Source organism: Ceratotherium simum, chromosome 4 (assembly GCF_057802395.1).
Source record: "Ceratotherium simum simum isolate JZ-2026a chromosome 4, ASM5780239v1, whole genome shotgun sequence".
Lineage (NCBI taxonomy): Eukaryota > Metazoa > Chordata > Mammalia > Perissodactyla > Rhinocerotidae > Ceratotherium > Ceratotherium simum.
Window position 1 is genome coordinate 50,475,738 of NC_141903.1, and position 12,333 is coordinate 50,488,070.

The following is a 12,333-nucleotide window of genomic DNA, read 5'->3' on the forward strand; positions in this document are numbered from 1 at the left end:
CCAGTGCCCCATTACCAGCTTCCTGGGTGCTGCTATGAGGCAGTTATGGTGGTCACAGTTACCCCCCATGCTACTTACTGACCCCTGGATCACAGCTAAGTAGTTTTTGACCTCAATAGCCCCTGATTGCCTGAATTCCTGCTGAAGGCAGAGGCTGTAGCTCCCCTGGCAGGCGGATACTGGAGGTTGCTGGGGCATTCTAGAAGTCATTCCTGGAAACCCACCAGGAGTTCATTCCCTTCATCCTTCCAAAAGATTCTGCAAGCATTCAGTTTCTTATTATTCCATTCTGCTTAAAAACACCTATTGTGGTTTCTATTCCTGCAATGGAATTGAAATGAAATATGAAATTACATATTAAAAATTTAAATAAAAATAAAAAATGAAAGTCACCACTAAAAAAAAATTTAATCCTCAAAAAAGATTTCTTGAGTAGTGTGCCACCAAAGATGCTTGGTCTTCATCTTTAAAAAAATTCTTACTATCTTGATAAACGATCACCTATTTAATGAGTACCTATTGGCTTAAGAGATGAGGTAATTTAACACTTAGCCTGTCAGATTAGAAATAAATGTCTATGTGAATATGTGAGAAGCTTTGTGTGTGTAAGTGTAAGGAGACAAGACACAATTTGTGTTTCTAATAAAATCCTAGGAGGAGAAGACAAATTCAAATATTTCTTGTTCTTTGTTTTTATTTAACTCAAAATAGCTAATAACAAAAACATTTAAAAAATATCTGCAACACTTGACTATGCAGTTATTTTTGGTTGATGACACTTGATTATTTAGTTCTTGCTTGTTTCAACAAGTAGTAACATATCTGTCATAAGTATATCTCTAAATGTTTGCAGCAGGCTTTAAACCTGTATATTTAGATCCTAATCAAAAACTATGATTTAGTTATTAGTTTTGAATCTAAATATTTTTCTCCCACACAGAAGCTTATTAAAAGTAATAAGCATAAATAGGCTACCTATTAATTAGTTTTCAATGAAATGCCCGAATACAGCACATACATTCAGGTGGCATATATGCTTTTATCCTTTACCACTCAAAACGTGAATGTCTGTAAGAGTTATATCATAAGCACACTTAACTTACATTAATTCAATATATGAGGTCAGTGAAAAGGAAATGATAAGGAAAATAACAGTAAATTCCATGGCAGTACCACCTATTCAATGAATGGATGCCTTTGAGCAAACCAAGATGAGTGTTGTCAGTCTGGTGTTCCCTCAGTCACTGTTAGTTCACATCTGTCTCTTAGAGGTCAAGCATCTTACAGGGCTAAGTGTGATTCTAGTGTTTAAAGGTATGTGTTTTTCACAAAATCATCCTTCAACAAACACCAACAACTTCAACTGGGCTTCAACCAAAGAAACAGTCATTTTTTCCAACAGTGGAGGAAAAATTTGTGGTGGATGGACAGATTTCCAATATGGCACCTTTCTAAAGAGCTTTCAAGGATAATCTTGAAACTCTATTTTATCTTACGTACTGACATTAGAAGCTAACCCCTGGTTATGATGCAACTCTGCTGTAATGTAAATAAAAATGCCATGATTTAAAAAAATGCCCTAATATTGTCGATATAATTTAGTTTCCAGTTTAGTTCCTTCCTCACATTTAGCACAGTGTGTTTCTCTGATACTCCCCTGGTGCCAGTACTTCAGAATCTATCTATCACTGGCTGAGAAAATCTCATGATGAAAAGATTAGTGTGCCATACAATCTGAACCAAACAGCTACCAAAGTTGATCAGTCCCAGTACGATTCAGGATAAGATTTTCAATTAGCAAATGGTGCAACTGAAGCAGACAGTAACTTTGTTTTGTTACACATGGTGTTCCCAGGGATCTTCCAGAGCCTTTTCATGGGTTTCTAAATTGGCAGCTACGTTCTACTTCTTAAACACTTGGCCTTAACCTCAGTGCTGCCCTGGTTCAGTTTCTATTTTTAGAAGCACCATTCCAATGGAAACGTCCCTGCCCTGAATTAAGCTGGGACTGTGAATTGGACCACTAGCTAGAGCTGTTATGTCATAGAGTTGGGGTTAATTTGGTAGATATCGATTTCCTTGACTATGACTTCGGAACTTGCTTCAGCTTCTTGCTGTGTAGGATTTCTACCTGGGCTGTAGATGAGGATAAAATATCCCGTGGAGAACTCCTTCAATCACCACATTCGGAAAATCTGGAAAACAAAAGGAAAGCTGCTTTTCTTACACACACCAATAAATCTGAATTGCATTTTGTAGACTTTAACATGGTAGGTCCTCGGATAACTCAGGAATCTGCCTCACCATGCAGTCTGCCCTTGTTCCAAGCTATCAGTCATGCTGCTTCAGCCCATGGCCACTGGAGTGTACCGCCAGGCGCAGCAGGAATGCGCGGCCAGATTTGTAGCTTATTGATTTAAGGGATGTTCTAATGGTTAATGCTGCCGGGCCCCAGCTCTTTATCTGAATGTTTTCTCACAAGGAAGATGGATTACACTGGCAATTCAATTTCTAACAAAATCTCAATATACTTGAAGGAATTCCAAGATTTCTACTGGGAATACTTTGCTGCAGTTTTTCCATTGTGGTTTACAGCAGCGTTTAGTTCAAGTTGTCTTGAGTATGCTTGTGTTATTACACTAGCTTCTGGAGACCAGTAAGAGGGGAGCCTGTCTTCCTAACTTAAAAGGGCAAATTTCCGACAAAAGCCATCTTGTCAAACTTGAAGAATCAGCTACATTTTTATAGGAGATACAAAGGAAACCCAGAGGTGCACGGTATGTTGTACCACGTTCCAGTCAGCAGAGCAGGGAAAATACAAACGGGTCCCCTGAAGAGGGGAACCAATCTATCCCATGGTTCAGAAGTTTAATTCCTAAACTTCGATCTGCACGTATTTATATCCAGGATTTATGCTAAAGCCAACCACTTTAAATAAATATGGTTATTATACAAGGAAATTAAGTAGTCCAATACTTTAAGCCAAAAAATAATAAATACGTCCATTTATTAATCCAACCTCTATAGAGTACCTACTAAATAAAACCACTTACAAGGGGACTAGACCTCGTGAGGGTGGAGAGTGGCGATGGGGGTGCAATTCAAGCCAGATAAGAATGGACAGGAATTCTGGCTTTTTCTGAAAAGCAATGAGAAGCTATGGAAGGATTTTAAGCACATTGAGACAGAATTGAACTGTGTTTTGAAAAGATGACTCTGGCTGCCATTCAAAGAGTGGACTGGAGCAAGTCCAAAGTGGTGATGGATTCGATGTGACCAGTGAGGGATTTCATAATAGTACCTACCTAACAGGTTGTTGTAAAACTTGATGGGTGAAACAAAGTGCTTTGACCTGAGCTAGGCACATGGTAAGTACCAGCTATTATTACGTACCAAGTACTGTCTAATTACTGGGAATATGAGTAAATAACAGCCCAGGCCATGGAACTTATGTGCTAGTCAGGGAGACAAGCAAATGAATAAACAAGCAAAATATGTGTCGATAATATCTCCAATACATGAATATTCGATTACTTTTGGTTGACGACACTTGATTTCTTAGTGTTTGCATTTATCCAACATCAAGTAACATGATTTTTCATAAAACATATCTTTAAAAAGTTTGCAATAGGTCTCACACCTGTATATTTAATCCCAAACAAAAGCAATGATTTAGCTAAGTTAATTTTAATTCTAAATGTATTTCTCCCACACAGAAGTGTATTGAAACCAATAGCCATAAATGGAGTTGTTGATTGATTTTCAATAAAATGCCCAAATAGGACATATTACATGCATTATCATATATGCATTTATCCTTTGCCTCCCGAAATATAAAAGTCTATTTGAAGGTTAATGAAATTACAGCATAAACATATTTAGCTTAAATGGATTCAAATAAGTAAGTTCAGCAAAAAAGGACCAAAAGGAAAATACATTAGATACTTTGGGTAATTCTACCGCACTGTTATAGGTCAAGCAGCGGTTAAGAGCAAGGAAAAATATAAAGCCGGGCATGGGGCTAGAGAGTGACAGGGGATGGGAAGGTGAGGGAAGACCTTTGTGCGAAGGTGCCATTAGAATGAAGTGGTGTGGCAGCCAGCTGTGAGGGCATCCGGGTGAAGGGCATTCCTGGTGGAGGAAACCGCCCCTACCAAGGCCCTGTAGTTATTGTCCAGAAAATGCCGAGCAGATGTTGGATGCTGGCGATTTAGTGGGTGAATACGACAGAAAGAGACAAAAAAGGGAACAAAGTTTGTGATCATTACTATAAAGGAAGCAAATAGGGTGCTCTGATTAAAGTGAATGGAATAGAGGTATTTTATTTTATTTTTTTTACTTATTTATTTTTTCCCCCAAAGCCCCAGTACATAGTTGTATGTCATAGCTGCACATCCCTCCAGTTGCTGTACGTGGGACGCGGCCTCAGTATGGCCGGAGAAACAGTGCGTCGGTGCGCGCCCGGGATCCGAACCCGGGCCACCAGCAGCGGAGCGCGCACACTTACCCGCTAAGCCACGGGGCCAGCCCTAGAGGTATTTTATAACAAGGTCCATAAACTAGTGACTAATGATGAGATAATCATAGGTCTTTTTTTTTTTCTCATCTGTTTCACTCCAAATGGAGTATGTATGATTTGGCTTCATCGCATGTATGATTTAATACGATGTCCATTATTGCTTAAATTACTCAGAAATCTGCCCTTGCCTTTGTTTTCCATTGAGAGTTGATGAGAGGATATGTGATTTAAGATAGGTTTTATTGTTATTTTTGTTGGTTTTCATTTATTTTATAAACATTTATTGTGAATCTTTTTTAAAAAAAGGTGAATGGGGTGGGGGGGGGTGCTTGGAGACTTCTTGAGGGGAGTGGGCAAAGGCTCTCTGAAGTTGCACCCGAAAGATGAGGGAGGCAGCGATGTGTGGGGACAAGAAGAAGGTTCAAGGAGGAAGAAACAGCAAGTGCCCTGATGGGAAAAGGAGTTCAACACATGTGAGGCCCAGAAAGAATTCCAGTGCGGCTGGAGCAGTGTGTGTGAGGGGGTCCCAGTAGAAACACAAGCCAGGGCCAGACCCCAGAGGGCCTTGTAAACCATGGTAAGAGCCTGGAGCTCACAGGGAGGGTTGGAAAGGAAATACAATACTGTGACTCAGTACTTGTATACACAAGGTAATCAAGGCCACAAGCAAGGAGGAGATTATTCAAAAGAAAGTGTAATGAGAAGAGGGGAGGGTCTACGACAGCCTTCAGGTGAGCTGCCAGAGATTGGAAGAAAAGTAGAAAAGTGGGAAAGCCAAGAGAAGACAGTGTTTGAAGGAGGAGAAAGTGGTCAACAGTGCTGAAGCTGATGAGAGGTCGAGTAACAGGAGGGCTGGAAAATGTCCCTAGAGTGTAGCCATGTTGCAGCCACTGGGGACCTGGGCAAGAGTTGTTTTGAATCTCCCGGAAAAATCAAAGCAAAGACCAAAAAGCACGTGCTTAGAGAATAACATTTGATTATTAGCATTTAATAAGAAGATAGTGTTTAACTGTCAGAACTTTAAAGACAGACACTCCTCTGATTCTGTGGGTGCCAGTATATCTGTGAAGGTATTTCCATATTCAGTATCCTCTGGAATAGTCACCTCAACGTTTTATTAAGAGACCCAATAACACAAAAATGTGATGCAAGTAAAAGGTATCTTTAAATTAAATACTAAAGATTTGCAAGAACATATCACCAGGATAATACTTCTAAGGCAATAAGAATCTGATTTATGAAATTGGGTTGGCCAAAATTCTACAAAGATATATCTGGTGACTGGGTCTCCCATACCTGGTTCCATCAAACCCATGATTTTCATTTACTCTCAAAGAGGAAGCCCCTTTGTGTGCAAGTCATTCATCCACACCAACATTCTACCAATGATACACACTTCTTAATCTTTCTAGCTCCAGACATTAGCTCCTGATGTTCTTTCCCAGAAAGTTTCTCCTGTTCTTCATTGTCAAGCCCAGTGCATAGCACATGCTGCTTAATAAGCTGGATGAATCGGATTTAAGGATCATAAAATACCTTCCCTCTTCCATAAAGCATCCTGGCTATTTAGTCCACAGCGATCATTCCACTCTCTATACTTCTATAGGAATTGCAGTCAAATGCATGAAATATCTGAGCATAAACAATACCTGGAAAAAGTACTTGTGGAACCATTTTTAAAAGATAATAAGAATACTTTATAAAACATTGCCCATTTACTCTACCCTAGGCTACATTATCAATATTTTTAAATGTAACATTTTGTTAACATAGTATCAACTATTATAACATGCATATTTGTTAAACATGGAAAGCAAATGCTAAAGAAAGGCAATTATTCCTCACTGAAAGGATTTTATAGGAAAAATACTATGAGACCATATTCAAAGGCAGCTCTCTCTGATCAGGGTGCTAGGAATGGTCCTTCAACAGCAGGGCTGCGCCCTGGCCGGCCTTCTCTAAACTAGCAGCTAAGTGGGTGATCTGAGTCACCCATCCCTGCTACAGAGAACAGTCCTCTCTTTCTTGCTGGTCAAAAGGCTTTATTGTCAGAACGCAGGAATGATTTCAACAGATAATTTATCGATTGCTATTTAGTTGCTATCTATTCAGTTACTCTCAGAAATAAAGGCTGAAAATTCACTACATTCATGCGCTGCATAATGATGTTTCAGAAAACAATGGACCACATATACGACAGTGGTTCCATAAGACCACTGTGGTACTGACCACACAGCCTCGGTGTGGAGTAGGCTACACCATCTAGGTTTGTGTAAGCACGCTCTATGATGTTCACACAACGACGAAATCGCCTAACGACACACTTCTCAGAATGTATCTTGTTTTAAGTGACACATGACTGTATATGCAAAGAGCACAGAAAGAGAAATTAGGCAACAATGGTCTACCCATCAGCATGTGAGACTGGGCAAGTCAAGGACCTCCCTGAGCCCAATTTTCTCATTAGCCAATGCTGATACCTGCCCCACCTATTACCTAAGGTTGTTAAGGAAATTAAATGGGATAATGTCTGAGAACGTACTCATTGAAGAGCTGTGTAACAGAATACTTGGAGAGGGGATGCAGTAATTTAAATATGTTGGCACAAAGAAAGGACTCAGGCTAAAATATTGATTACATTTATACTTAAATTAATTCATTAGATTTAAATATACTACTTTTAAAAATATATATTTACCATCAAAGATGCTGTAATGCTGTAATCTAAAAGGAAATGGAGATACACATGCAATGTATATATACGGCTTTGGGGAAGAAGCATTTTAAAAAAGGACCAGAGCCTTGGATTCAAACCCTTGCATCTGGATAAAAACAAGCAGAGGCCAAAATAACACCACCAAAAAAATTAAAGACAATAAATACCTTTCCCTCTTATTACTCTAATTCAAAATAGCCTGGTAAGAGAGAAAGAAAAATTACATTTCCTCCTGAAAGCCCTGCCCCAATTAAAATTCTGAATGTCTCTTACACCAAGAGCACTGGTTTATTGGCAGATTATTAAGCCCTGGACCAATGTCACTCTGTTAGACCTGTATTAAAAACGTGGTTTCTGTGGTGCAGGGTCAGATCAGTAAAGAGCTGTTAGCAGATGACAGGTTTGATTACCGCTGGCTGCAGGCAAGACGTATGGATCCCTGAGGAACAGCAGAACCGGCTGGTGGGACAGTTTGCTGGAAAGGTCAAGAACAGGCATGTCAGCATCAGGGGACGACGGTAAACAGAAAACACTACAAACTAGCTTTGAGGGGATCAAACTGCTGTGTGGGGACATCTCAAGGTTTATGTATCTAACGGTGTGGGTGAATAACAGCAAGCAGAGTTGGAGGGAACAAACCAGCACTGCGCTCATCTTCCAGACATTTCTTTGTGGAAGTTGAAGCAGATATACAATCTATACAATAAATCGTTGCTGAAAAGCGTTGTTGTGGTTTTTTTAAATCTTGTAGTATGATGACTGATAAAATAGTATCCTTACTACTTGTATGAAACAATACAGTGCTCTCATTTCTTCATTCCTAGATGTGACTGGTTACTTCTACAACTTCCTATAAAATATTTCTACTCTTAAAATCAATTTCCTAACAAAGATTTTCAAGAAAATCATGACTTGGAACATTTACTCCATGGTGATTAACATTTAACAAAACCAGAGTCCCAGTCTCGGTTTGCAAAGCTCCTGATGGACTAGTATTATTTCTCACCTTGACTCTTCAGATTCCGTCTCATCAAAAGATCTAAAAAAATGTTTTAAAGAAAAAGAAAAAGACCATATAAGTTGGGTCAATGTTTATGCCAGCAAAGGGAAAAACAGCCTGTATTCTCAGAGCTCTGAATGGGAGACATTTTGAAAAGAGAGTGAAGCGTTTACACAGTCACAGCATGGCTGATGCCTCATTCTAAGGAATCTTAAGACTGCAATATTCTCAAATTGCAATTTTCCTGAAGATCATTTAAAAATCCTATGGTTTTACTTTTGGGCTTAGATAACGGAGAAAAGATTTCACTCACTGTCATTTCCAACATCCCTTCTTAAAAATACACAACCACACATGAAGCCCGACCTCCCAGTAAATGCACGCAAGTTGGAACAGACACACTGACAACACATATTCTCTGGTGAGCGGGGTGTATAATTCTCACTGTGGGATGAGTGGAAAGTGTGAGAGCTGTGTGACAGATGTGCAGCTTCTCACCCAGCAGCTGGCTGGGGTTTAACATGACTCTGGGTGTGGTTAGCTTGAACGTCTTGTAGTTAGTGTGGGTCCTTGAGGCAGGTCTGGAGGCAGTAAGAAAATGGATAAAACCCTCTTCCCTGCTTGGATTTGCGGAGAGTTTGTGATGATGTGTTTCTTAGTAAGTGGATGTAATGTGTCAGGGATATTGCCGACTGCCTTCGGAAGCCACCTCAACACAAGTCAGGTGCCCAGAGCCGGGCAAATGGCTTGTTTCAGAGTTAATTCTTCAGAACTTTTCCCAATTGCTGATGATATCAAAGGTCTGGTTGCTGGTAGATAGGGATGAAGATCTGCAGCCCTGCATCTAGAGGTTCCTGAAGGGGAGAGAGCAAGATAGTAGGAAAAGAGAGCTTATGCTGGAAGGCCTGGGCTCTGCCAGCTACAGGGCAAGAGATCTTGGGAGACATTTAATTCCTGTGTCTCAGTTTGCTCAACTCTAAAATAAAGGGAGTTGGGTAAAATCACCTCAAGGGATATTTATAGCCTTAAAATTATATGAATATATATGTTCCAAGGGGATATAGACTCTGCTCAAGTATCCATAAATAAATATATTAATCCCTAAACAGGCTCCCTAGATTCATAATTCCCATCATGTAACATCACTTCACGTAATAGCGTAATCTAAAAAGTCAATTCCTTAAGTCTAAACCTGAGTTACTGAGTGTTAGTCATTCGGCCACAATATGGGATGAAGACTTAGGAGGAATTCCTTTGACTACAAGCAGGGGGCGAGCACGTGCTGTCCCAAGCCAAAGGAACGGGTGTGGCCAGGCCAGCCCTTCTGGCACCGCTCAGGATATTTATTAGGCCAATAAGTGGTTAAAGAGTAAGTTAAAATACATGTCCAATATGTAAACAACAATTCTTACCCACAACTCTCTGCCTTTGGTAGAGAGGGCAAGTGTCGCACATTTAGGAAATCAAGAAACAGCTTGGGAAGTTCTTCATTTTCTAAAATGACAGCCTGTGAAAGTAGAAAACAGAATTAGAAAGTGAAGTTTGTTAGGCAATCAATCAAATGAACTATTTCAAAAAGTCATAACCATCCATCAAAGTTCTTACCAGCATCATTCCTCATAATCAATATGAGGAGTGGGCCCCATTTCACCCACCAAGAATTCAGGCGGACACACACGCTATTCAGTTCAGCAAATGCTCCATTTTATCTATTCTTTCACCCAACCAGCATTTACGGAGCATCTACTATACTTCAGATGCTGACTGGGGGCAAGACAGTGGGGCACCAGGTAGACACAGTTCCTGCCTTCATGGAGAGTCTAATCCAGATTTCAGAAACCTAGGAACATCAATAATACTGCTAAGATATGTACATCAAATTTTCCTTACTGAGTGATAAAGTGGTCTGGTGTGTGTGTGTGTGTGTATCTACAAGAGACCACTACTGTTTAGGAAATACTATATATGGCTTTTTTAACTGGAAGATTTAGTCAAGATCCTTCAGCTCTCACCTGTTTTGGCATTAGGATCAACTGACATTTATTGCTATTTCGACAGCTCCACTTAAAGGGTCAGTAACAACTTTACCACTAAGTGTAAATCAGCGTATATACTGAAAAAAAATCTATAGAGTTCTTCCATTTAGAACTCTGCTAAATAGCTGGCATAATGGCATAACCATGTCAGTTCTCAGATATCCAAATTACGCAATTTCAAGGAGAAATCTAATGGAGAACTACAGAGTGCATTTTTATATATATCTACTTTTAAGAGAGTCTGCTAGAGTGTGTGAACTGACTGCACGTTTGCCCTTCCTTCCCTTTTTTTACAAAGATCATGGAAAAAGTATCAAAGATTGTACAATAATCTCTGAAACTGATGTAACTATTCTCAAAGGTCATTTTTATAATTTACCATGGGTTTTTTTCCCCTAGTCAGCACATGTTGTTTAAAGAACAATGAGAACTGATTGTGAAATATCACTCACGCAGCTGATCAGGAACAGCTTTGCAATGTGATGTATAAGGTACATAACAAATGACCAAAGTCAGGTCAAATTGTGTGTATCTTATGCATACATAATTCTATTTAATGTATTGTTTTTAGGCATAATTTATACACTGAGATGCCCCATTCTAACAGGTAATACTGTTTAGGATATATATATGGAATGAGCAGCTACATAGGTCTCCAGTCCTCACAGGCTGATCTCCGTGCTACACTAGTGCTCACTCCTCCTGATGTTCTGTCCCTGGCGAGGGGGCATCCTGAAAACCAGCCCTGTCTGGGGCTCTTACTATTTCTTACACAGCCCATTGAACCCACTGAGGCTTAAGGGAAAAAAAAGAGAAGAAAAGAAAAGTATTTGGGGTTATACTTTATTCATTAAACAAATATTTACTAAGCATCTATTATGTTAGGCACTGGGAGATGGCAGTGAATATTAGGAGTCCAGGAGAGTGTGGGCTGGTGGAGAAAATTAGCTATAAACAACTAAACACACACACACATAACCTAAACTTGCCTTAGAAGGTAGTGATATAAAATTGAAAAACTCTACCACTTTCTAAATGTTTTCCCATCCACCTATCCACCCATCCACCCACTCACCCATCCATCCGTCTAAAATGTTTACTCTTTTCTGCATTATAAAAACAGAAAATAAAACATTCATAAAATAGAGAAAAAAACTCGTCTATCCAGAGGCATATTTTCATTACTATTTCAGTTAATTTCCTTCAAATCATTTGACCTTCATCTAAATTTTTACCTACCTGAGGAAATTTTTGGGGTGCCCAGAACTCATAGGTTCTAGGAATCATGAGACAAATGAAGCTCGAAGGAATTTTTGCCACAACACAAGTTGCAATGATTATCTACTCGTTTCTAGATATCTGATTAAGAGGATGATTTAATACCTATTTGAATAATAAAGCTTAATGTTGTAACAAATACAGAGTTGTTCACCCAAGCAATAGTTTTAATTATGTGTACAAGGGGTAGCTTTCAGATTGGAAAAAAAACAGGGGCGGGGGGTAACAGTCTTATCTCCACCCCCACATTTTAAAATAAATTAAATCAATAACATGTGCGGGACACTTTTAATGACCTGAACTACTTAATTTCCAGGATCTTTAGACATGTCATCCATCACTGCAGTATGGAGGAAGACATCTCTTGAGTGTTCAGGGGGTTACTTTGGTTTTATTAATGCAAGATTTAGGGAATTTTAACAAGGTGAATTGTTTATTTGCCTTGACAGATTGGCTTACAATGCACTGGCTACATCTACAGCATGATCATTAATGACAAAAGACAGGCAAAAAGCTGTTTACACTGCAACACCAGGACAGGAATTAACCCTGCTCAGCCTCCCCACACAGAGTACTCCAAATAGATGATCACACTGTTTTAGGCAAGATATACTGGCAAAAAAATGGATATGGAAATAGCACAGAAATCTGTGAGCATTGTTAAATGTTCACTGAATATTCTCAAATAATATTTTCCATAAAGCAATGACCATTATGGATTTCAGCATTTACAGTTATAAAGAAAGCAGTTTTGGGGAGTTCGTTACGCACTCAGCTACATGGT

At 39.3% G+C, this 12,333-nt stretch overlaps 1 protein-coding gene across 5 annotated transcripts in view; it reads right to left on the reverse strand.

Moving 5' to 3' along the window:
- Positions 1–668: 668 nt before the first annotated feature.
- Positions 669–12,333, reverse strand: part of SNX24 (sorting nexin 24) — a 139,184-nt gene continuing 127,519 nt past the window's right edge. For all 5 annotated transcript variants that reach the window (XM_087429892.1, XM_087429894.1, XM_087429895.1 and 2 more), the window contains 4 exons: positions 9,648–9,742; positions 8,242–8,274; positions 7,646–7,710; positions 669–2,195 (listed from right to left, as the gene is read on the reverse strand). In XM_087429892.1, the coding sequence (XP_087286018.1) occupies positions 2,128–2,195; positions 7,646–7,710; positions 8,242–8,274; positions 9,648–9,742 (261 nt within the window). In that variant the 3' untranslated portion in view covers positions 669–2,127. The remainder of the gene's footprint in view (positions 2,196–7,645; positions 7,711–8,241; positions 8,275–9,647; positions 9,743–12,333) is intronic.